This window comes from Prionailurus viverrinus, chromosome D3, assembly GCF_022837055.1.
Source record: "Prionailurus viverrinus isolate Anna chromosome D3, UM_Priviv_1.0, whole genome shotgun sequence".
NCBI lineage: Eukaryota > Metazoa > Chordata > Mammalia > Carnivora > Felidae > Prionailurus > Prionailurus viverrinus.
The window spans coordinates 23,362,535-23,385,673 of record NC_062572.1 but is presented as its reverse complement, the minus strand read 5'-3'; the positions used below and the strand labels follow the sequence as shown (position 1 = coordinate 23,385,673).

Here is a 23,139-nt window from a genome sequence, read left to right as displayed (position 1 = left end):
TAGCCCCAGCTGCCAGGAGGCCCCTCCCGGCCTCCCCAGGGGGCCCTTGGATTGTCATTCCAGGGGGCCAGTGCAAACAAGGACTCTTCTCACTCCCTGCTCTGCTCCAGAATCAGCTCTGGGATGCCAGAAACTCCACCATCTCACTGCTCCTGCTCAGTTGCCAGTACGTCCTGGAAATAACACAAAATGTGATGGAGAGCCATGAGAGGTTTTGAGCAGGCAAGAGCCATGATGTTCAATAAGCATTTCCTGATAATGGCCCTTTAGTACAGTCTGGATCCTATGTGGAGGGGATATTGACAGGAGGTAGAAAGACCAGGGAAGAGGTATTGTAGTGGTTCAGATGACAATGGGAACAGTGTTTTGGGCACAGCACAGAGTACCATAAATTGTATAGGTTTGGGGTAACAAATTATCTCTAGACATTATGGCTTAAAGCAGCACATATGAATTATTTCACAGTTTCTGTGCATCAGGTATTTGGGAGTGGCTTAGTGGAATAATTCTGGATATCGGCCAGGGCTGTGGTCATATGCAAGTTTGGCTGGGGCTAGAGGGTCCACTTCCAAGATGGGTCATTCACATGGCTGCAGGAGGCCTCAGTTCCTTGCCACATGGGCCTCTCCACAAGGCATCTTGAGTGTCCTCATGACATGGTAGTTGGTTTCCATCAGAGTGAGTGATAAAGGGAGCAAAAAGCCACAATGGCCTTCTTGACTCAATCTCAAAAGTCACACTCATTTCTCTAATATCTTCATTTATTATTTAATTCTAATACTGTTATTTCTCTGCTAGCTTAGGTCAACTCCATTCAGTATGGGCCCTCCCATCTTGACTACCATTAGGGCATGAATGCCAAGAGTAGAGGATCTTTGAGGTCATCTCAGGCTGGCTACCACATTAGTGAATGTTGGCTGAGTGAGTGATTGAGGAGGACACAGCTTGGGGCCATGGGGAATTAGTCTGGGAGCCTCCTGCTCCAGGTGGATCTTGTCAACCATATCTCCGCATCCTCCCTGATAAAATACTATATGATCCTGCCCACCATGGTCACTTGGCAAATGTTTGCTCAATGAGGGCTGGAGGCTGCTTTCTCTGCTCCCCACTTGCAGACTCCTTGGTCTATTTGAAGCCCTGGATGCTCTGATATCTCCAAGCCCCCTCCCTCTGATTTCTTCCAGTTATATGAGGCCAGATCTGCTCCCGGTACCTGATGGAACCTTCCAGTATCTAGACCTCCTACTGCCTGCTCCTGACAGCCACAACCCTTATGTGACCCTCCTTCCTTCTCTAAGCACTGCCAAGCATCCCAACTGGGTAGATTCTGGCCCAGCAGCACCTGCTGCCTGGACTAGGCCATTTTTCTTTGTACATAAACTTTCTTTGGTGGAAGAACACTTGTCCCTGCATACTATGCCGAAGTCGGATAGCAAATGAAAGCTGAGTGGCCTTAGATGAACCAGGAAACCTCTTACCCCTGAGGCATTGCTGCTAAATTTCCCAGGAACCCTGTTTGAAAACCACAGATCTAATTCAGTCCTTGTCAAACATATGAGGAAACTAAAGCCCAAAGAGGAGGAAGAACCAAGATGATTATCTTAGTCTGTTCAGGCTGCTATAACAAAATTCCACAGGCTCCAAAACTATAAGAAATAAACAACAGAAATTTCTTACAGTTTTGGAGACTGGAGGTCTGAGACCTGGGTGCCAGCATGGTCGGTGAGGGGCCTCTTCTGGGTCACTTTGTTGTATCCTTACAAGGCAGATGGGGCTAGCTGGCTCTCTAGGGCCTCTTTTTTTTTTTTTTTTTAATTTTTTTTTCAACGTTTATTTATTTTTGGGACAGAGAGAGACAGAGCATGAACGGGGGAGGGGCAGAGAGAGAGGGAGACACAGAATCGGAAACAGGCTCCAGGCTCGGAGCCATCAGCCCAGAGCCCGACGCGGGGCTCGAACTCACGGACCGCGAGATCGTGACCTGGCTGAAGTCGGACACTTAACCGACTGCGCCACCCAGGCGCCCCTCTAGGGCCTCTTTTATAAGGGCACTAATCTCATTTATGATGGGTACACTCTCATGACCCCAACACCTCCCAAAGACCCTGCCTCCTAATACCATCATCTTGGGCATTAAGCTTTCAACATATGAATTGAGTGGGGGGTGCGGACACAAATATTCAGACCATAGCAAAAATCTTATGCAAAGAATGAACAGCAGGGCTAGGATTTCACCTCCTAAGTTTTTGGATTCTGCCATATCCTGCTCCCCACTGTGCTCTGAGAACAGAGCCAGGGTGTGAAGTTATGGAGGTATGCAGGGTCTGGCTCAGGTTGACAGGGAGTGTCTGTCATAGAAGCTACCAGCCAGGTATCCCCCAGCTCAGTCAACAAAACATTTTTGTCTTCAGGGGGAAAGAATTACAAATGTTTTGTCAAGGGGAAGTCTAAAAAGATTTGTGGCAAGAGGCTGTTACATGTGTTGAGAGCTTTCTGCTTTTGGGTGTCTCTTGGAAACTCTGAGAGGTGGGTAGGATGGTGTATTACTCTGGGTCCTCTGAGAAGCAGACACCAAGGTGGAATGAAAAGTACAAGGGTTTTATGAGGGCAAACGTTTGTGAGAGAAAATGGGAAGGAAGCTGGGGAGGCTGGGAGAGTTGTCAGATCATGATTTAAATCAGACTCTGAGTGGAGGAGAGAGGGGAGCATGGTTGGGGAGAAACGTTCCTGACCATGCTGCAGTCTAAGGAAGGTTCGGCAGGGCCATCAGAGTCCTTGAGCCAAAGAAGCCAACCAGAAGAGTCCCACGTCTCCTAGGACTGGGTCTGCCTTACTGAGTACATCCCTGCTGTACTCAGGAACTGGCTAGAAGGAGTTTGAGGGAAATCAAGCCTCAGCATAAACATGGTGATGGATTTCACCCTGCCCTTGGTCAGTTTTTCTTTCTGTTATTGGAGGTCTGTGGGACACATTCTTAGAATCACCATAGATGCCATTGTCACTTGCATTTTACAGAGTGGGCAGAATTCCAGAAAAATTCCAGGGTCTGCCTGAACTCACAAAGCAGGATGAAAATCCATCTTTTGATTCTCTTTCAAGCTTGTTACATGATATAGATCCTAAATCCAGAGGTGGAGTTTGAAGGATTCTTAGGGCATTTGGATGTAATATCCCAGAGATAGGTAAGCAGGGTTGTGTGCTTCAGGGTCGAGAGCTAACTGTCCTTGGGGTTTGTAATAGGATCACCATCTTAACACATGTTGTTCAGGGAAATCACCAGGGCCACTATCATGTCACTATTTATCTGACAGGGTATTATGAATTTCACAGAAACTTCTTAAACCACATTAATTCTTTAATTCATCATAAAGAAAGAAAGTAATTCTGGACTTTTAAGGTGGGAAAGTTAGGAGCACCTGGGTGGCTCAGTTTGTTAAGTGTCTAACTCTTGGTTTTGGCTCAGGTCATGATTTTACAGGTTCATGAGTTTGAGCCCTGAATCAGGCTCTGTGCTGGCAGTGTAGAGCCTGCTTGGGGTTCTCTCTCTCTCTCCCTTTCTCTCTGCTCCTCCCCCACTCTCACAGTCCCTGTCTCTCTCAAAATAAATAAATAAGCTTAAAAAAAATAAAGTGGGAAAGTTAAAGGTTCATAAAATCTCACAGAGACCTGGAATCCCTGTTCCAGGCCAGGATGTTGGGCTGTGAGGATCACTTCATTTTCCCCTATTACAGGACTATGTCAAAGCTCCAACATGACCTACTTTTCCTATGTTGTTTGAGTAAAGGGCTACTCTCCTGAGTCTGAAGGAATGAAGCGAACTTTTTGGGAAAAGGACTTGAACCCTCCCAAGAGCCCTTGATCTCAACCTCTTCCACTTAGGATGTGAAATCCTGGTCCTACCACAACCAATTCTGAAAATTAAAAAGATTATTTTCAAAAGGAAGATCCAAAATTATATTTCTCCAACTACAAAAAAAAATGCATAGAAGGAAATATACCAGTACACTAAAATGCTGACTTCGTTATTGCCTGAAGATAGTATTGTAGGTGGACTATATTTGTTTTCCTTTTTCTGCAAATGGGCACATATTTTTAAAAATAAATTTCTTAGGGTTCCAGTTCTGAGTAAGATAGAGTAAGCATCATCTGTCCTTCCCCCAAATGCAACTAAAAACACTGGACAGAATGGAGCAGCTCTCTGAGGACTCTGAAAATGAAAGTGTAGCAGGTGGTTTGGGAAAGGGAATCAGATCTTGAAGTATTAACAATCTGGCGGTGAGCTTCCTGTTTGTTTTTTGTTCCTGTATCTCCTGGCCTGGTCTCAGAGGCAGCGTGACTCCTGGACCTGTGCACTGGACGTGGAAGAAAACAGTCCAAGAGAAGCCATCTTCCTGGTCTGAGGAGTAGAAAGGAGGGCCCCTTTAGAACAAAGTAAGGGAAATCCTCCCCCCCCCACCCCGACTTTTCTCTTCTTTTGCCCTATCCCCAGGCAAGCCTCATACTTAAGTTAGAACTCAGGGCAGCAGCAGTGGCAGTGGCAGCTAGGAAAGCACACCAAACTCTGAGGGGAATCCTGCTCTCTGAACAAAAGAACTGTCGCCATAAGAAAAGTGTGTATGGAGGGAGGAAGGGAGGGGCAGGGGGAGGAATTCTCATTACCTTTTATCTCTTCATCCTGTTGCTTGGCCCCAGAGCAGACCCAGTCACAGAATGTATGCTGCAGAGCAGGCAGACCAAAAGGCCCTGATTTCTAGCTGGAGGAACAGGTAATGGGTGGTCTAGAAAACTCATAAGTGTGGCAGAGATCGTGGAGAAGAGAGAGCTTGAGAAATAGATCCCATAAAGTTCCACATGAACTGGTAGGCTCCATGCATGGATCTGACTCTAAACAGTATTCCAATGACTTCCAGAACTAAACTAGGTAGCCCAGATTACAGACTGGCCCCTGAGTGGCACAAACTTAGGACAGATCTAAACTACATTGCAAAAGTTTTGAAAATTGAAATGACGTTGGAACTATGGCTCTTTTAAAACACAAACTTCAACTGAGTAGATTTTAAAGATCTTATAGGCTTTATTCAACAATTCATGAATCTGGCAGCATCCAATCTAGCAGAAAGAAAGGAGCTCCAAGGAGTTGTACAAAATGAAAGACATTTTTAAACAGAAGGGAGCAGGTACAAGAAAGTTATTTTAGGCAAAACAGTGGGTAGGTTATTGCAAGGTAATTTTTCTTTAGGGGATGGCAGGGATTTATCAGGCAGATTACCTAACTAGTACTGATCATGCAACTTCTGATTGACTGGTTTAATATTCCATTTCTGGTAGAGCCAAAACTGTAATTAAATAAAGTCTCAGTTTGGTGACATGGGGCTCAGCATAAATGACTCCATTTTGTGCTTTGTGTTTGTAGTGTTGTTTTTAACAGTTTATAGGAGGCAGATCAGAACTGAACCTCAATGGGGCAACTGCCTCCTAAAACAAAAACTCACCATTTTCCATAGGATTTAACTAAGACCTACAGCCTCATAACATAGTATTCAAAATGTTCAGGATACAATCCAAAATTACTCTATGTAGAAAGAACAAAGAAAGTCTGAACACTGAGATGACCTGGATGGAATTATTGGAAAAAGACTTTAGAAATGAAAAAACTTAGCAGAAAAATAGAAGCTATAGAAAAAAACTAAATAGAAAGTTTTAAACTGAGAAATTATATTCATCAAAATTAGAAAATATACTGGATGGCCTTAGTAGCAGAATGGAGATGAAAGAGGAAAGTCTGTAAACTTGAAGATAGATCAAGTGGGTGAAATGCCCAACCCTCTCAAAGATGTCCTGCCCAATTTTCTGGAAACAGTGAATGTTACTTTATATGCCAAAAGGAACATTTAGATCTAATTGAGCTTATGGGCTTTAAAATGAGGATTACCTGGGGTGCCTGGCTGGCCAAGTCGGTTAAGCTTCTGAGTTCGGCTCAGGTCATAATCCCGAGGTTCACAAATTCAAGCCCTGTGTCGGGCTCTGTGCTTACAGCTTAGAGCCTGGAGCTTGCTTTGGATTCTGTGTCTCCCTCTCTTTCTGCCCCCTCTCCTTCACTCATACTCTCTCTCTCTCAAAAATAAAAAAGAAAAAAAACATTAAAAATAATATGAATATTATCTGGAATGTTGGGTGGGCCTAATCTAATCACATGAATCCTTAAAACAGAGAATTTTCTCTGGCTAGATTTAGAGTGATGCAACAGAGGGAAAAGTCACAGTATTCAAAGTGTGAGAGGGACTCAACCTGCTGGAAAGCCTTTGAAGGAATGTGGGCAGCTTCCAGGAGAAAAGACCAGCCCCCACCTGACAGCAAGGAAATGGGTCTTTTGTGCTACAATTACAAGAAACTGAATTCAGTCAACAACTTCAATACACTTGGAAGCAGAATCCTTCCTTAGTACCTCCAGTAAAAAACAAGACAAAAAACAACAACAACAAAAAAATGCATGTAATTTCAGCCTTATGAAATATCTTGATTTTGGCCTTGTGAGACCCTACACAAAGGATTCAGTCAAGCCCAACAAGACTTCTGACCTACAGAAATTGTGAAATATTGATAGGTATTGTTTTAAGCCACTGAGTTTGTGGCAATTTGTTCTAGCAGCAAGAGAAAACTAATACATTATCCACTGAACATCAAAGGGAAGTGATTAAGATATTAATTCTAAATAGATTCTGAAAAGTTAAGTATGTATATTATATTCTCTAGTGTAACCTCTAAGAAAACTGTATAAAATTAAAATGGAATACTTTAAAAGTATTCAATAATCCGAAAGACAGCAGGAAACGGGAAACAAATAGAAAAGAGGGCAAATGGAAAACAAAATGGTAGACCTAAATCCAAATATTGATAATTTTGGTCTAAACACACCAATTTAAAGACCTATTGGATGTGTAAAAACAAAATGCAACCATAATGTGTCTCAAAAAAACCCATTTTCAATGTAATGATATAGTAGGTTCAAAGTAAAAGGATGTAAAAGTATGCAAATACTACTCAAAACAAAGCTGGAGTGGCTATATTAATATCAAAGTAGACTTCAAAAACTTAAGAAGGATAAAGAGACATTGCATATTGAAAAAGGGTCAATTCACCATGAAGACATAACAATCCTAAATATGTATGTACCTAACAACAAAGCTTCAAAATACATGAAACAAAAATTAATAGAATTGAAAGGAGGTATAGACAAATCTACAACTTCAGTTAAATATCTCAACACTCTTTTCCCCTAATCAGTAGAATAAGTAAACAGAAAATCAGGATGAGTGTAAAAGAATTGACACCACCATCACCATCAATCAATAAATTTCAATCAATAAATTTACATTTATTGACCACTCTATCGAAAATAACCTTTTTTCCTCAAGTGCACATAAAGCATTCACCATGATAGACCATATCCTACATGATAAAGTGAACATTGACAAATTAAAAAAAAGTTCATGTTTTTTAAAAATTTAGTTTTGAAAGCAAGAGAGACAGAGCATGAGCGGGGGAGGGGCAGAGAGCAAGAGGGAGACAGAATCTGAGACAGGCTCCAGGTTCTGAGCTGTCAGCACAGAGCCCAATGCGGGACTTGAACTCACAGACTGAGAGATCATGAACTGAGCCGAAGTTGGACATTTAACCCACTGAACCACGCAGGTGCCCCAAATTTAAAAGAAATGAAAGCATACGACTTATGATGTCCTCTTATGATGTTTCATCATGATGGAATTAAATAGAAACCAATAACAGAGAGATGGTTGTAAAATTTTCAAATACTTACAAATTAAAACTATACACTTCTAAGTAATACATGGGTAAAGGAGGACATTTCAAGAGAAATTAGAAAATATTCTGAAATGAACAAAATGAAAATGCAGCATATTAAAATTTATGGGATGCAGGTCTGAAATCAATAATCTAAGTTTCTACTTTATGAAATTAGAAAAAAGAACAAAATAAATTTGAAACAAGCAGAATTGTAGAAATAATAACAGAAATCAAGAAGTAGAAAAGGGGATTGGGGCACCTGGGTGACTCAGTTGGTTGAGCATCTGACTTCAGCTCAGGTCGATCTCGTGGTTTGTGAGTTCAAGCCCCACGTCCAGCTCCGTGCTGACAGCTCGGAGCCTGGTGCCTGCTTCAGATTCTGTGTCTCCTTCTCTCTCTGCCCATCCCTCGCTTGTGCTCTGTCTCTCTCTGTCTCTCAAAAATAAATAAGTAAATGTAAATAAAAAATTTAAAAAAAGAAGTAGAAAAGGGAAGAACAATAGAGAAAATAAAAAACAAGATAGGTAGTTCTTTATTTCTTTTAATGTTTATTTACTTTTGAGACAGAGAGAGAGAAAGAGAACGAGCGGGGAAGGGGGAGAGAGAGAAAGGGAGACACAGAATCCAAAGCAGGCTCCAGACTCTAAGCTGTCAGCACAGAGCCCAACAAAGGTTCGAACTCACAGATTTTGAGATCATGACCTGAGCTGAAGTCGGAAGCTTAACCGGCTAAGCCACCCAGGTGCCCCGTAGGTGGTTCTTTAAAAAGACTTTAAAAGTTGATAAACCTGTAGCCAGACTAATAAAGAAATAAAGAGAGAAGACAAATTATCAGCACAAAGAATGAAAAGGTGATATTTCTGTGAACCCTGCAGATAATAAAGCTAATAAGGAATACCACACATAAGTCTACATCCATAGATCTGACAATTTCAATGAAATGGAGCTATTCCTCAAAATTCACAAACTACCAAAACTCACCCAAGATGAGATAACTTGAACAACCTTCTAACTATTAAAAGAATTGAATTCATTGTTAAATACTTCTGAAAAAGACATCTCTAGGTCCAGACAGTTTCCCTGGTGAATTCTATCAAACATTTAAAGAAATAACACCAATTCATACATCTCTTTCAGTAAACAGAAGAAGAGAAAATACTTTCCTACTCATCCCTAACTTCCTTAACTTAATAAAGGGTTTCCTTAACTACAAAAACCTATAGTTAACATCATAATTAGTGGTAAAAGATTGAACATTTTCTAAGATCAGGAACAAAGCAAGAATGTCTATTTTCATCCCATATTCATCATCATACTGGAAGTTGTAACCAGTGTAGTAATAAAGACATTCAGATTGGAAAGGAAGAAATAAAACTATTTCTGTTTGAATATTACATGATTGTCTACATGCAGATTGCCAAGGAATCTACAAAAATGTTCTTAGAAAAGTCATAGGATACAAGGCCAACACACAAAAATCAATTGTATTTCTATATGGTACCAACAATGAACAATTGGAAACCAACATTAAAAAAATTTTTTTTTTTACAATTCCCTCTCTCAGTGAAATACTTAGGTATAAATACAGTAAAATCTATAAGATTTGTATGCTGAAAAACCACGAAACACTGATGGAAGACATCAAAGACTAACTAAATGGAGAGATATACTATATTCATGGATCAGAAGATTCAACAGAGTAAAGATGGCAATTCTCCCCCAAATTGGCCAATAGATTTAACACATTTTCAATTGAAATCCCAGTAGAAGTTTATTTTTGTTGTTGTTGATACAGACAAGTTGGTTCTAAAATTCATATGAAAGGCAAAGAAACCAGAATAACCCAAACAATTTTTTTTAAAGAAGAAAAATTGGAGGACTCATACTATCAGACTTTAAAACTTACTATAAAGCCACAGTAATCAAGACAGTTATGGTACAGGTGAAGAGAAAGATACATATATTACACAGAATAAAGAATCCAAAATAGACCTAAACAAAGGAGCAAATGCAACCAATAAAGACAGTCTTCAACAAATGTAGTTGAAACCATTAGACATCTATATGAAAAAAATATGAACCTCAAACTAAACCTCACACCTTATACCAAAGGATAATAAAAATAAGTGAAAAATTTAACCCCCCAATCTTTAATATTGGAGAAAAGCTTTGTGCTCTGGGGTTAGGCAAAGAATTCTTAGACATGACACCAAAACAACAATCTATAAAAGGAAAAATTGGCAAGTAGCCCTTCATCAAAATGAAAGACTTTTGTTCTGCAAAAGACATTTCTAAGAGAGATGCAAAGACAAGTCAGACTGGGAAAAATATTTACAAATCTATATCTCGCAAATGACTTGTATCCAGAATATATAAAGAATTCCCAACCCTTAAGAGTGAGAAAACAGTCCAATTTTAAAATGGGCAAAAGAGCTGAATAGACATTTCACCAAAGAAGGCAGGTGGAAGGCAATTAAGTACACAAAAAGATGCTCACCATCATGAACCATTAGGAATATGCAAATTGAGCTAATACCACACATCTATCAGAATGGCTAAAATAAAAAGTATTGGCAATACCAAATCCTAGTGAGGAAGTGGATCTCTCATAGTGGAACACAAAACGGTATGCAGCCACTCTGGAAGTCTGGTAGTTATTTTATGAAGTTAAATATAACCTTTACCATATAACTGATCAATCCCACTCTTGGCATATACCCTAGACAAATGAAAACTTATGTTGACATAAAAACCTATACACAAATGTTTGTAGCAGTTTTATTCAAAATCACCCCAAACTGGAAACAACCCAAATATCCTTCAATGGGTGAATGTTAAAAAACAAACTGTGGTACATCTGCACATTGGAACACTATTTAGCTATAAAAAACAACCTGAATGAATCTCAAAGACATACTAAAGAAGCCAGTCTCCAGAGATTACATCCTCTATGATGCTATGGATGTGACATTCTAGAAAAGGCAAATCTTCAGGAATGGAGAACAGATTGGTGTGTGCCAGAGGCTTGAGTGGAGCGAAGGTTTGACAACAAAGAGGTGGCATCAGATAATTTTTTGGGTGATGGAACTGCTGTGTTCTAACTGCAGAGGTAGTTACACAAATGTGTTAAAACAGAACTGTACATACAAAAAAGTTAATTTTATGGTATATTAATTCAAAGTTTTTAAAAATGAAGATAAAACATGTCCCAATCAATTTCTTTTTAAGAAGGCTATAGAAGAAATTTCCCCCTTGGGTTTATTCCAGAAAGTCTGCTTTGTGGGGGCTCTGCCACACCAGCCCTGGTGTTTGGGGGTCTGTTTATTCGCCTATAAAACGAGAAGTCAGTCTACAGCAGTGATTTTCCTTCTCCCCCACACTCTAAAATTGTACCCTTGGGCATGCCCGTCATGGAAGTGGGGGTGGGGTAGAAGGCATTTGGCTTCCACTGGACTCGACCCACAGAGAAGTTGTGCTTTTGTCTCCTATATTGTTCATTTGAAAACCTCTGGATTAGAATTGCTGGTCTTGAGTCAGATCCTCAGGTCCTTGGGAGGTTTACACCATCTTGGATTTCAGGTTCTATAGGTTGGGCCCACTCATTTGTCCCTTTGTCATGTGCCCTCATAGACCCAGGTGGTTAGCCAGCCCAGGGCACTGGCTTTAGTGGTCAGCAATCTAAACAAGGCCTTTGTGGGGAATCTGGAAGAGTGCTCCTTGCTTTAGGACCCCCAGGGCATGCATGGATTAAATGCAATGGGAACTCTGAAAAGGCTAAGAAGCTAGGCCTCTTCTAAAGTAGGGTGTGAAGGGACTTAAACCATTTTTTTTTTTTTTCACACAGGAGGACTTTTTGGAAGAACATTTTGTAAACAGTAAAGGGTTGTGCAAAGATAGGGGAAATGCCATTGTGAGGATGACCGCGATAACCGGGACCAGCAGGGCCAAAGCATCATTCATGCCTAGAGTTGCTACCATAAGCCCTGACCATGTGTCAGGCACCAAGTTAAGGAATTGCTGAATCTTCATGACAATGCTGGGAGAAAAGGGCTGTAATTGCTTGGACAGATGAGAAAGCTGAGGCTCCAAGAGGTCCCAAATCATATAGGGAGGAGGTGACAAGGCTAGGTTCCAGTCTGCAGCTCTGGCCTTCCAAATCAAGACCTGTGAGAGGAACCCCTGAAGCCTGATGTCAGGCCTGCTCTCCACGTGTGCCTCTAAGAAGGAAACTAATGCCACCATCAAAGGCTGGCGGGGGACTGCCATGGGTACTTTGAGACCTTGCCACCTACAATAGCACTAAAAAAAAAATTTTTTTTTTAGTTTTATACAATGGAATGCTTTCTTTGAAAACTATGTCATGTGTAAATCCAATCCAGAAAACCAGAGTTGGGTCCCTGTGGCTGAAGGTAGAAGCAGGGTTGGCCTGGGCCCCCAGGGCTCCCAGAGCACCACCTGAAGGCCATTTATCTAGTAGGTTGGCACTGACTGTGAGTGGCACAGGAGGCGCCATGATGCTTAAGGCTCTGGCTTTGGGTTTGAAAGAGTGAAGTGGAATGGTGGCTGACTCGTTTGTGGGTTGGTCGGTCTGCGGGAGGGCAGCAGGCTTCCAAGCTTGCCATATGCTTTAGGCACTGGTCCATTTGACCTGGGCACTTGCCTCTCTCTCCCATCTGGCCAGCAGCCATGACCTGTCACTCACAGGGTAGGACACTTACCTGCACCATCGTACAGTTAGTGAATTTAATCTTTGAAGATATGGATAATAAGGTTAAAAACTACAGCACCTTTCCTTTTTTTTCTGATCCTTATAAAAGGCATCATCTGTTTTTTCTGTAACAACAGTAGAACGTTTAAGTTCAGATCTCGGTCAACAGCAGATCTGCACCTTTGACCTGGGCACAGAGGCTGGTGAGATGGCTCACAGTGGAATCATCAAATGGACCTCCTTCTCGTAGATGTCAGGGATTACTCCCATAGGGGAGCTGACCATGTGCACGGAGTTCTTGCCAAACAGCTGGAACTCATAGTGGATGAGCTGCTCCCAAAAGCCATTGTTGGGCCGGATGATGGGCCGGCATGACTTGGTCCACGTGTGGGCGTCCAGCAGGGACATGGCATGGTACTTCATGAGGTAGGCAAGGCAGAGGGCAGCTGAGCGGCTCACGCCAGCAGCGCAGTGCAGCAGTGTGCGGCCCTGCTTCATCTCCACACTGTGGATGTGGTCAGCAATGGGGTCAAAGAAGTCACAGAGACGTGAGATGGGTGTGTCAGCCACTGGCACCTGTACATACTGGATGTCCTCGTATAAAGTGTTCACCACTTCTACTGAGACATTGATGACCGTGGTGATCCGGTTGCTGGAGAGCATGAGCTTGTTGTTGGCAGCCACCCCATTGCTGATGTATAGGCTGCTGGTGATCTGTGAGAGGCCACTGACTGATGGCTGCCGGAACTGAACCGGAAAGGTACACGGGGGTGCTGTCATCAGGCCAGTGGGTCAGCGGCCAGTGAGGCACAAAGGCTGCATCTTTCTGCTAGGCTGTGCCATGGGAAACTGCAAGGAGGGAGAGAATGTTTAGAGAGCAGGAGCCCAGCTGGGCCAGAAAGCCAACTGCAGGGGATTCCTGGGAAATGGATGGATGGATCTACAGCAGAATCCCCAAGATGGTCTTCTGGCCATCACAGCAGAATTAGCCAGAGAACTTATCTTCAAGTCTGGAACTCAAGGCCTCCCTTGAGGGGCTCCATGTCTCTAGCTGGGTAGGCTGACTGGTGTCCATCAGATGTGGCCTGGCCTCTCTACCTAGATTCACACGGCCCTCTTCTCCCTCTAAGTGGGAACTTCTCACACAGCTTTCCTTCTCTTCTGACTTTATGCTTAAATCATGAGACTCTGAACCAGTGATATGGTACCAGAGCCTACTGTGCTGGGAGTCACTAGTGGTATAAGAGGACGTAGGGTCTCAGCTTCCCCCCTTCAAGAACTACCCCTTTGAAGAGACCAGATGTGCCCCTGTAAAAGTGACGTAAATCACAGAATACTACATCACTAACCAAGTTCCTACACCTTGCCTCTAAGGAATGCCTGGGGAAGAGGGTGGCTGAAAGCTTCCTGGAGGCCAGCATAAGGCACACTATATAGCAGCTCCCAGGAGCAAGTGCAGAGAAGCAGAGGGGCCTCAGGTAGACAAGCTACACCAGCATGATGCTGTGTGCAGCAGGGCTGTGGCATGCACCCCATGGAGGGGCATAGCCCTGCTTTCTCCTAAGAAATCCCTGGCCCTTCACTCTCCTAGTCTTGAACATAGCTGTAAAAAAATAGCACATTTTCACATGTTCCACTGAAATAGGAATATTCATATTTAAAGCACACTTCTCAAGGCCAAATAGCAGCCTTCATCAGGCATAGACAAATGAGGAGCAGAAGTTCTGTTCCCCTGCTTAATATATTTCACTGCCTGCCCACTGTCAGGATGAGATAGAGCCCCTTGGCTTGGCTGTCAAGGCCATTTGTGGTCTGGCTCCTGCCCATCTCTAGCCTCTTATTAGCTTTTCCTACATCCTGAAGGGTTTTAGCTAGGCTGAGCCATTAGCAGTGCCTTATGGACACCTGGTTCTCTCTGGCCCAGGGCCTTTGCTGCTCTCTCAGCCCAGAACCCTCTTTCCCTACAAGCCTATCAGATCCTGATCTATTCCATTCAGCAGAAGACTTGGGATCTTAGTCAAGGGTCACTTCCTGAGGGAAACCTCCTGGAACCATACCCCTCTCCCACATTTGATCAAGTCCCTGCTCCAGGCTTTCTAAGCCCTGAGTGTTTTTCTTCCTACCATTTCCTGAAGATGGGGTTTTGCCTTGATTTGTCTGTGAGTTCTATTGAGATTCACTGTAACTATCTTTACTTCTACCATATCACTAATGCTAAGTTCTGTGTCCCTACAAGTAGGTGCTTGATAAATATTTGTTAAACGAAGGAATGACTCTAACAGCCACAACTCTGCGTTCTGAGAGATCTTCTGGAAAAGATGAGTTCCCTGGCTTTTTTTTTTTGTCTAGAATTTGGGCGAAGAGCTTAGTAGAAGTAAGAATGATTCCTAAGCTGCTGGAGAGGATGGCCAAAGGCTACATAGGCAAATCCTACCAGCCAATGCCCCAAAGCATCAGGCTCACCTCAGGAATGGCAGATGGGGTGTTTGTTCTAAAGGTCATGTGGGGGCAGAGAAAAATCCCCTCAAAACTCAGTTGAAAGCCTAAATGCTATGGGATGTCCATTACCCAAAATGAAGGATCTTTATCGCCCGAAAATCCAGAGAAAAGTGGACTGAGGGTCCCCAAAATTAGTGCCCAGTGGGTAACAGGTATAGAGGATGCTATTGATCACAGTGACAAAAAGTTTGCAGAGAATACACTTCTCTTGAAGGTGAGGGTAGTGATGGGAGGAGACATTTTCATGCTAGTCAAGAAATATTTATCAGGCTCTGTATTAGGTGCCAGGAAAATCAAGTGTAAAACAGAGTCATGGCCCTTCCTCACAGAGCAAAAAGTCCAGTAAGAGAGACAGAAGACATTAAATAGACAATAATAAGCACAACAGAGCTGGAAAACAGGGAAAACAGTGCCTATCTTATCAGGATCTTCTGAGGATGAAATGAGGTAACCTAGGTAAAGTGCTTAACAGGGCCTGGCACAGAGTAAGCTATGGTAACTAGCTGCTGTTAAGGACGTTGAAATGCAGGGCATTATGGGAGTGAAGAGTAAAAGGATTTATTTCAGGCTGGGGGTGAGGGAGTTGCAATGATTGCCTCAAGAAATGACACAAAGATTTGAAAAATATTCAGCATGAAGGGGAGGGTGGTGGAGATTAATTTCACCGTTTTATAGCCTACAAAGCCTTTGGCTTCCCTCATCTGGTTCTGTCTTCAAACCAACATAACAGGCTGGTGTCTGGAGTTAGTATCTCCATTATACACACGGGGAAAGTGAGATAGAGAGGAGAAAAGGATCTATCTAGGGTCACGAAGCAAGGTCCTAAAGCTGATCTTTATGGTCTCATTATGGGCGAGAAAAGTCAGCAAACACCGCGAGGCGTTCATTAATACTGGGTTAAAAGCATGGAACGAGGTCCACGGGTTGACAAGAGCAAATAGCCCCTTCCAGGGGTGAGTCACATAGGTTTCCTGGGGGAGTTAATGTTGGAATAGGCTCTTTCGCCTGCTGAGTGTTAAGACCCCCATAATCTTACCTTTCTCTCGTGGGCGAGAGAGCAGGTTCGTTCAGGAAGCAACCTCGCCCGAAGTGGGCGAGGGTCTCGGGGAGAGAGAAGACCGGTCACCACCATCCGGGAGCCACAATCCCGGGCCGTCCCACGCTCTGGTTTCCATAGCGATGGTCCTTCCTCGCGGTGAGGGATCCTCAGGGCCGGGTCTTCGGAGAAACCCCGGCCTCCTCTCCGCTCTCTGGAGCTGTCCCGCCCGCCCTCGCCAGGTTACCCGCCCCTCGATGACGCCCGGGCCACATCAGTTTTAGCGGTGAGGTAGTATCTGCCACGCTCTCCGCAGCCCGCTGAGTCTCGCCCAGCTCGTTTCCACGGCAACGCGCCCGGCCGCAGCACGGCGGCCGCCGAGGGACAATCCTGGCGCGTCCGCAGCCCCCGGGGCTCCCGGCACAAGTCCCGCCTCCAGGTCCCACCTAGTCCCCCGGGCAACGCGCATGGGTTTGCGCAACGTGTGTGCCCTGGGACTCACTCTGTGTCCGCCCGCGCCCTCCGAGCATGGCTTATCATCTGGTTACCATTTCTGAGTCGTTCTCCAGTGTGGTAGACGCGGCTGCCCAGCAACCCAGGCCCTCGGTCACATGGAACCTGGGCTCGCCTTTGGGTTATTCGACCGCCGCCCAGGCCACCACCAGTTCCGGCACCACCCCGGCCTGGACCTTCCAGCGCGAGAGGCTCGGCTCTCACCCCGAAATCAACGTAGGGACCCACCCGCAGATCTGCTTCCTGCGGCCGCGGACAGCGCAGCTGCCGGTGCTCTTCAGGTGCGGCCCAGGTGCCCAGGGCTTTGCTCAGACCTGGAAATCTCTCAGATCCCCGCTCCCCCAGCGGCCTTGGGACTCCCCCCCCGCCCCCCCCCCCCCTTGGCTCTCCCAGAGCCCCGAGCCCCTCAGAGCCTGGCACTTCGTGAAACTACAAGAGAGTCTGGATTTCTCGCAGGTGCGAGCCCCTCAGCTCCTTCCCAGTCCAGCTCCTCGCATCCCCGGGAGCCCAAACGCCCTCAGCCCGGACTCCCAGGAGAAGTTGGAATCTCCATCTCCCACCCACATGTCTTCCAAATCTCCCGGGCCCTTCAGTCACCCAAGCTTGACATCACGTGGCGCCAGGGTCCCCAGCGCCCTTTGGGCCAGCCTTGAATTTCCTTAGAGCCTAGCAAGTCCCAGGCCCCCTCAGGCCTCTGACATCCCCGTCCTCAGCCTCTCTGTTCCCCAGTAGTCCTGACAAAGCCCCTCAGCTCAGCTCCAGTCCCCACAGACTCAAACTTCCCCTCCTTCCCGTCCATTCCACAACCCTGGCAGCATCCTCTAGGCTCCCACAAAGGCTTTGGGTTGGAAAGCAATTTGGTTTAAAATGACCACTTATTACTTGAAAGGGGATATGTACAGTCACTGCCCCCGCCCCCCCCCCTTTTAAAATTTCCCAGGAACTATTGGTAAATTTGGTGCACCACTGAGTGGGTGAAGAGTGTTTTATATTACCTTTAAATATTTTTGGTCTTTTTTTTTTTAAAAAAAAAAATAGGAATTAGGAGACTTTCGTATGTGAGCATCTTTTTGTATGTGAGCCTTTTTCATTTCATGCCTTTGCTGTCAGAAAAATGTAAATGCGGGACTGGGGACATTTGTTTATACTAGTCTGAAAATGTAAAAACATTCATAAAATGATAGTTTGAAATTGGCTGAAAGTAAACTAGAAAAACATTTTTTAATCCTTCAAAATGTTTTAACCTTTAAAAATTGCCCTTTTTGTCCTATCAAAGTAATATACACTTATAGGAAAACCAGACCAGACAAACAAGCAAAATGTATGGCCACATACAACCACCGTGTATATTTTTCCTGATCCATTCATATATATGTACCACAACATAGTGATACATCTTTTAGGGGAAATTTTTGTCACAAGAAAGTTCACTCTTGTGTTACCTATCTGCTCCCCCCTCCTCTAATACACCATGGATGTCTGTTTTATTCATGGCTGCATAGTATTTTATTGCATGACCTAATTATGATTTATTCAATTGCTTCCCTATTGTACATTTAGTTTACAAATTTTAGGAAGAAAATATGAAGAATTATTTAGAAATAGGCAAAAACACTTAAAGGTACATATTTGCAAAACCATTTCATGGTGCAACCAAATTATCAAAAAGTGAAAACTTGGCATATCCATTTTTGACCCAAATTCTTCATTTTGGCCAAATTTTTATCTCTAGTTTCACCTGGAGCACTTGGCTCCATTCTGTTCCCCTCCCCACCCCACCTGCCTCCCTCCCATCCCATCTTTATTTCTCATCTCAGAGAGTTTTCTCAAACCTTTCTCCACCACAGATTTCCCTCACTTTTCTAGACTTTTTCCAAACCTTCTTCCCTTAGAATTTCCCTATTAACCAGCCTAACCTCCAAACCTCTCTTTTTCCCTGCTTCCCCTGATCCCTCCCCCTTCCAGTCTTTCTTAGACCTAGGCTCTGGAGCAAATGCTCCCCTCCTCACCTCCCTCTGACCCTTATCGTACAACTTTTGCTCCTTTCCACTAAGACCCCCACCTTCCATCTCATCCTACATTTTCTCCTTAAGATGGCTGCTTCTGAGGACAGTTCTGAGTCCTGTTCACACTTTTCTTGTGGACTGCTCTGGGCCTTTCTACATCCTTCTCAGGATGGCTTTTCCTTTCAACATCCAGGAAATACCCCTTTAGTGCATTTTCTGCAAGAGGAGTAGCCTAGGCCTACTCCTTTGCTCCTCTGACAATTATGACAGAGTTGTGTCTCTCCTAAGAATATCCTGGAGAAGCCTTAGTCATTCCCCTAGGACCCCAGCAAATCAGTCCCTGTCCTAGCCCTGCCATATGTCCCCAGCCATCTCACCCTGCACCACTTTTCCCTTCCATTTCCAGCTTAATGAATTCCAGTGAAGCAGCAGTGAAAAAATTTTTACCCAAGAGCAACTTACCCCGGGTGATTATTCGTGACAACCTCAGTGCACAACGAGTCTATGAGATGGAGGTAAAGTCATCAAAAGCTTTTGGCTTAGAGGACATTAGTGGCTTGACCCGTGTTCACTTCACTCTCCCCAGTAGCCTTGGGGGTGCAGATTACAGATCTCAGAGGTGATAGGGGGCCATCAAGGTGCTTTAAAGCTAGTCCCATTTTACAGAGGAGGCAACTGAGATTCAGGGTTACTGATTTACCCCAGATGTCCTAGCTATTCTTGGGCTGCGGGAGCTAGGGAGAGGATTCTGTTTCTTGGCTCTTGTGGCATTTCTCCCCCTCCAATCATGTTATTTCTCTATTTAGGGAATCCATAAATGGATTCTACTATATCCTGTAGAAAGAAATCTTGGGTCTTAGAGTTTGAAGTGGCATCAACACTATTCGGTCTGTTTTTTCCCTCAGAGATTCCCCCTGTTTTCCGGAGGAGAACTGAAGCCCACCCCCCCTTTTTTCTTTTGCTTTTAAGTAGGGTTAGACCTGCTTACCCAAAAGCCCACAGAAGAATGGGAAAGAAAACAGTGTTTTCACCACACAGGCTCAATTAATTCATTAAATATATCATTAGGGACTTTTTGGGATAGGCACTGTGTTGGGCACTAGGAAGAGGCTGGTGAACACAATGGACTATGAGGATGTACTCATTTCTTCAAGCAGAGCAGGCAGCCCAGAGTTGAGTTGCTGCCCCCTTCTTGACTCTACCGACTTCTCTCCAACATTCCAGGCCCAAATCTGGATGGGCCTATGAGATTCTGACATTAAAAAGAGTAGAAGAGGCTCGGGAGATGATGCTAAATCCTCTTAAAGGTCTTAGAGGCCAAAAGAAGAGCAGGGGTCTGGGTGTTTCTCCTTCTGCTAAACTTCAATGGCACAGTTAGTGGAAAGAGGGTGGACTTGGCAATGGGCAAGCCAGCTTTGTGTGACCTTGGGGAATCACATTTCCTGTAGGACTCTTTCTCATTTGTAAACTAGGATCTATTAGGATCCTTTTGGTTGCAGGTGACTCAAACTGAACTTGAACTAGTACAAGTAAATGGAGAACAATGTGTTTACATAATCAAGGATAGGTAGGGCAGGATCACCAATGTTTGGGGTGAGAGGAGCCAGGGGCTCCAATACCATTGGATGTATCTTCCATTTTCCCTTTTCATCTCTTTCCTGTGTCTTTTTGCATGTTGGCTGGCTATCCCTGGGGAGCATGGCCCCAGGAAACCTTGGCCTGTAGCCTAGAAAGGAAATGGAGTGTTTCTACTGTTGCTCACATTAGACAATTCCTGGAGAAGGACTCCTATTGGCCCAGGATGTGTCACTGGTCCATTGTTGCCCCGGTCAGTGTGGCCGGTGGGTATGAGCTATTCTGATTGGCTCAGGATGGATTGGGGGTCAATTCCTATAACCAGTGGGGGAGGGGATGTTATACCTCTGGCAAATGGGTTGAGGATCCCTGAGATACTATAACTGGAGACTCTCCTGAGGTGCTTTATATGTACCAGAGGGCTGTGCCAAGCACCCTCCAGCCATCCAGAAGTTCTCCTTTTAAAGCTATATCGAGCCCTTATGTGTTTTAGATACTCAGTGTCCATTATGTATTATTAACCTACTTACTAGTTCAGGAAATTGAGGCTCAGAGAGATGGAGTAAATTCATTAAGATCATACAGTGCATCATTGTAGAATTGCAAACCTGGGTCTGACTGACCACGGTATGGGACATCTTCCCTTAAGGACAAAGACTATCTTCTCCTTATTTGTAGACCTGGTGACTTGCTAAGGGCCCAGCATGGCAGTCTTTCTGTCTCCCCACAGAAAGGAAAAGAGGCACATTAGGCAAAGAGGCAGCTTTGACTAGCCACTGATTTCTCAGGACCTTGACAAGAACAGCAAAGGCCTTGTGTCTTGGGAATAATCTGAGCACACAGAGAGAAATCACCCACCCTCCCTCTTTATCCCTTGTTCCCAAGATCCACTTAGGTTCTTTAACTCCCTTTGTCACATAATCATGGCAACACTGACTGGCCTTTATGGAGTTTTCCTTTGCTTATATTGTGCTGGGTTTTGAGACAGCATCCATTTTTAGAGTCCCTGGGAGAGTTTGTGAAAATGTCAACCCCAAGATTACCTCCCACCTGATTCTTATTTCACACACCCAATGCTTCCCCATCCTTCAAAACCCAACCCCAATTTATATGTCACTCTTATAGGAGGCTTTTCTTGATATCTCCCTTCTTTGAACTCTGTATTTTTAGGGATATGGCACCCTGTGCCTCACTTAGAAATATTTGGGCATGTGCCCCACCTTCCTGACTATGTTGTAGTTGTTATGAAGACTTGTGGTTGATTTTTGTTAGTATCCTCCTCACAGCTAGCTCATTGGAATAAGTACATGAGTGAATAAGATAGAGAATGTGCCTTCCCAGAGCTTCTAGTCTTGTTGGGGACAGGACGGAAATGATATGATAGATGAAATAAGTAGAGTTCAGTGTGATACAGAGGATGTCGCAGACAATATGTGGTAAGCACTGAATGAATCATAGGGACGGGGTGATAGGATTTGAAGAGGAGGAGGAACAAGATGGTCTTTTCCTCCACCCTCCCCACCCGCACCTCTTTCTGACCAGTTTTCAAATAGAGATGTTGAGGTCAAAATCAGGCCCCTGGGCTGCAGACTGTTGGAGGTACTCTAGCGGTAATCTAGCTCAATGCCCACATTTTACAAATAGGGAAACTGAGGTTCCCTATGAGTCAATATATTTATGGAATATTGGGTCCATCTGGCACATTTTCCACCCCCATATCAGCAGCATGAGCATTTCTCTTTCTGTGAAGTAGCCTCTTCATCCTAACATCGCCTCTGTTTTTTGTCAGATAAGAGCTTCAGACAAGACCAAGAGAAAGATGAGCCACTTGTATGACCATCTGAAGAAAAAGTTCATGACCGACCAGCTCAGAAAGCTGGGGTGCTGGAGACGGGAATCCATGAACATCCAGCAGTACCTGGATAGCATCCAAGTATGCAAGGTCCAGTTCAACCTCCATCCTCACAGGAAAAGCCAGCCACCCTAGTCAAGGCAGAATAATCTGCCCCTGAACCATGAGGACACTAGACTACAGGAGGAGGAGACTTAGAAACTAGCCAGCCTACACCATCACAGAACCATAATAAACTAAGATCAGCGGACAGTGGAGCACCAAAACCCTCAGCCACTGTAATATTCCTTCCCCTACCCATCCCATCTGTTCTGGTAAAGGTGATCCTGAAGGTCCTGTAGCTGCCTAACTGGGAGGAGGCTGAATCAAGCTGGTTTCCATGGTTAAGGCAAAGATCGACCTCTGGTACCCATGTGTCTGAAGTGAAATGCTAGGCCAGGTGTCCTGGGACAGTAGTACCTTAAATGGGAAGGATTCAATAGTGCCGCTGCCTAGTGGTAAGGGGGTCAAGGTGGGCCCATTGGACAGACCTAGGTTAAGGGCTATATCTGCTACCCCTCAGCTGTGTGACTTTGTAACCTCTCTGAGCCTCTGTTTTCCTATCTGAAAGAGTGGGCTAGTAGTGAGGGAACCAACCTCCAAGAACTGGTGTGAGGATGTGGTGTGTGGTGTGGTTGGCCTGGGGCCTGCTGATGGCTCTTATCATGATGGCTCCCGTTGGCTCCCAGCCTTGCCAGTTCTCACTTCCTGGCCTGCCTGCTGTTCCAACTACACTCTTGACAGTCCTCACATTGTGCCTTTACATGCACAGGCCCCTTATCCAGAACACTCCTTCAGCCCCCCAGGGCTGTCAGAAAACTCTTCATCTTTCAGTTTATCTCAATGCCATTTCCTGCAAAGTGTTTCTGACCTCCTCTGCCTCCTGCCTGACCCTTCTCCCACCCTGCCTTTGTCACATGAGTTTCTTCTCCCCTCTGAACTTGGATTACCCAGGGTGGCTTCATTCTGCCTTAGGTGGTAGCTGTTTGGGCATTTGTCCTAACCCCGATTAGATGGTACGGACTTCAAGAGCAGGGACGAAGGATCCTCCAAGATTCAGTCAAGGCTTCTTCTGTGACACTTGCCCCACCTGGCCCCAGTGGAAAAG

At 44.5% G+C, this 23,139-nt stretch overlaps 2 protein-coding genes across 2 annotated transcripts; one reads left to right on the top strand and one right to left on the bottom strand.

The window, feature by feature from the left end:
- Window positions 1-9,375: 9,375 nt before the first annotated feature.
- Window positions 9,376-16,439, bottom strand: DUSP18 (dual specificity phosphatase 18). The gene is made up of 2 exons (XM_047827715.1): window positions 16,047-16,439; window positions 9,376-13,360 (listed from the first exon to the last, which is right to left on the bottom strand). Exon 2 carries the CDS (start codon window positions 13,289-13,291, stop codon window positions 12,725-12,727), a length of 567 nt encoding a protein of 188 aa, XP_047683671.1. The 5' UTR covers window positions 13,292-13,360; window positions 16,047-16,439; the 3' UTR covers window positions 9,376-12,724.
- Window positions 16,440-16,473: 34 nt separating this feature from the next.
- Window positions 16,474-22,127, top strand: CD3H5orf52 (chromosome D3 C5orf52 homolog). Its single transcript, XM_047827714.1, has 3 exons — window positions 16,474-16,840; window positions 18,972-19,080; window positions 21,930-22,127. The coding sequence occupies exons 1-3, from the start codon at window positions 16,575-16,577 to the stop codon at window positions 22,125-22,127; spliced, it is 573 nt and encodes a 190-aa protein (XP_047683670.1). The 5' UTR covers window positions 16,474-16,574.
- Window positions 22,128-23,139: the final 1,012 nt, after the last annotated feature.

Bases quoted from the DNA above. Each gene is read 5' to 3' on its own strand.
- CD3H5orf52 (XM_047827714.1), top strand. From the start codon at position 16,575: ATGGCTTATCATCTGGTTACCATTTCTGAGTCGTTCTCCAGTGTGGTA. The intron at 16,841-18,971 runs GTGCGGCCCAGG...TTCCATTTCCAG, and splicing joins CAGCTGCCGGTGCTCTTCAG to CTTAATGAATTCCAGTGAAG. The intron at 19,081-21,929 runs GTAAAGTCATCA...GTTTTTTGTCAG, and splicing joins AACGAGTCTATGAGATGGAG to ATAAGAGCTTCAGACAAGAC.
- DUSP18 (XM_047827715.1), bottom strand. From the start codon at position 13,291: ATGACAGCACCCCCGTGTACCTTTCCGGTTCAGTTCCGGCAGCCATCA.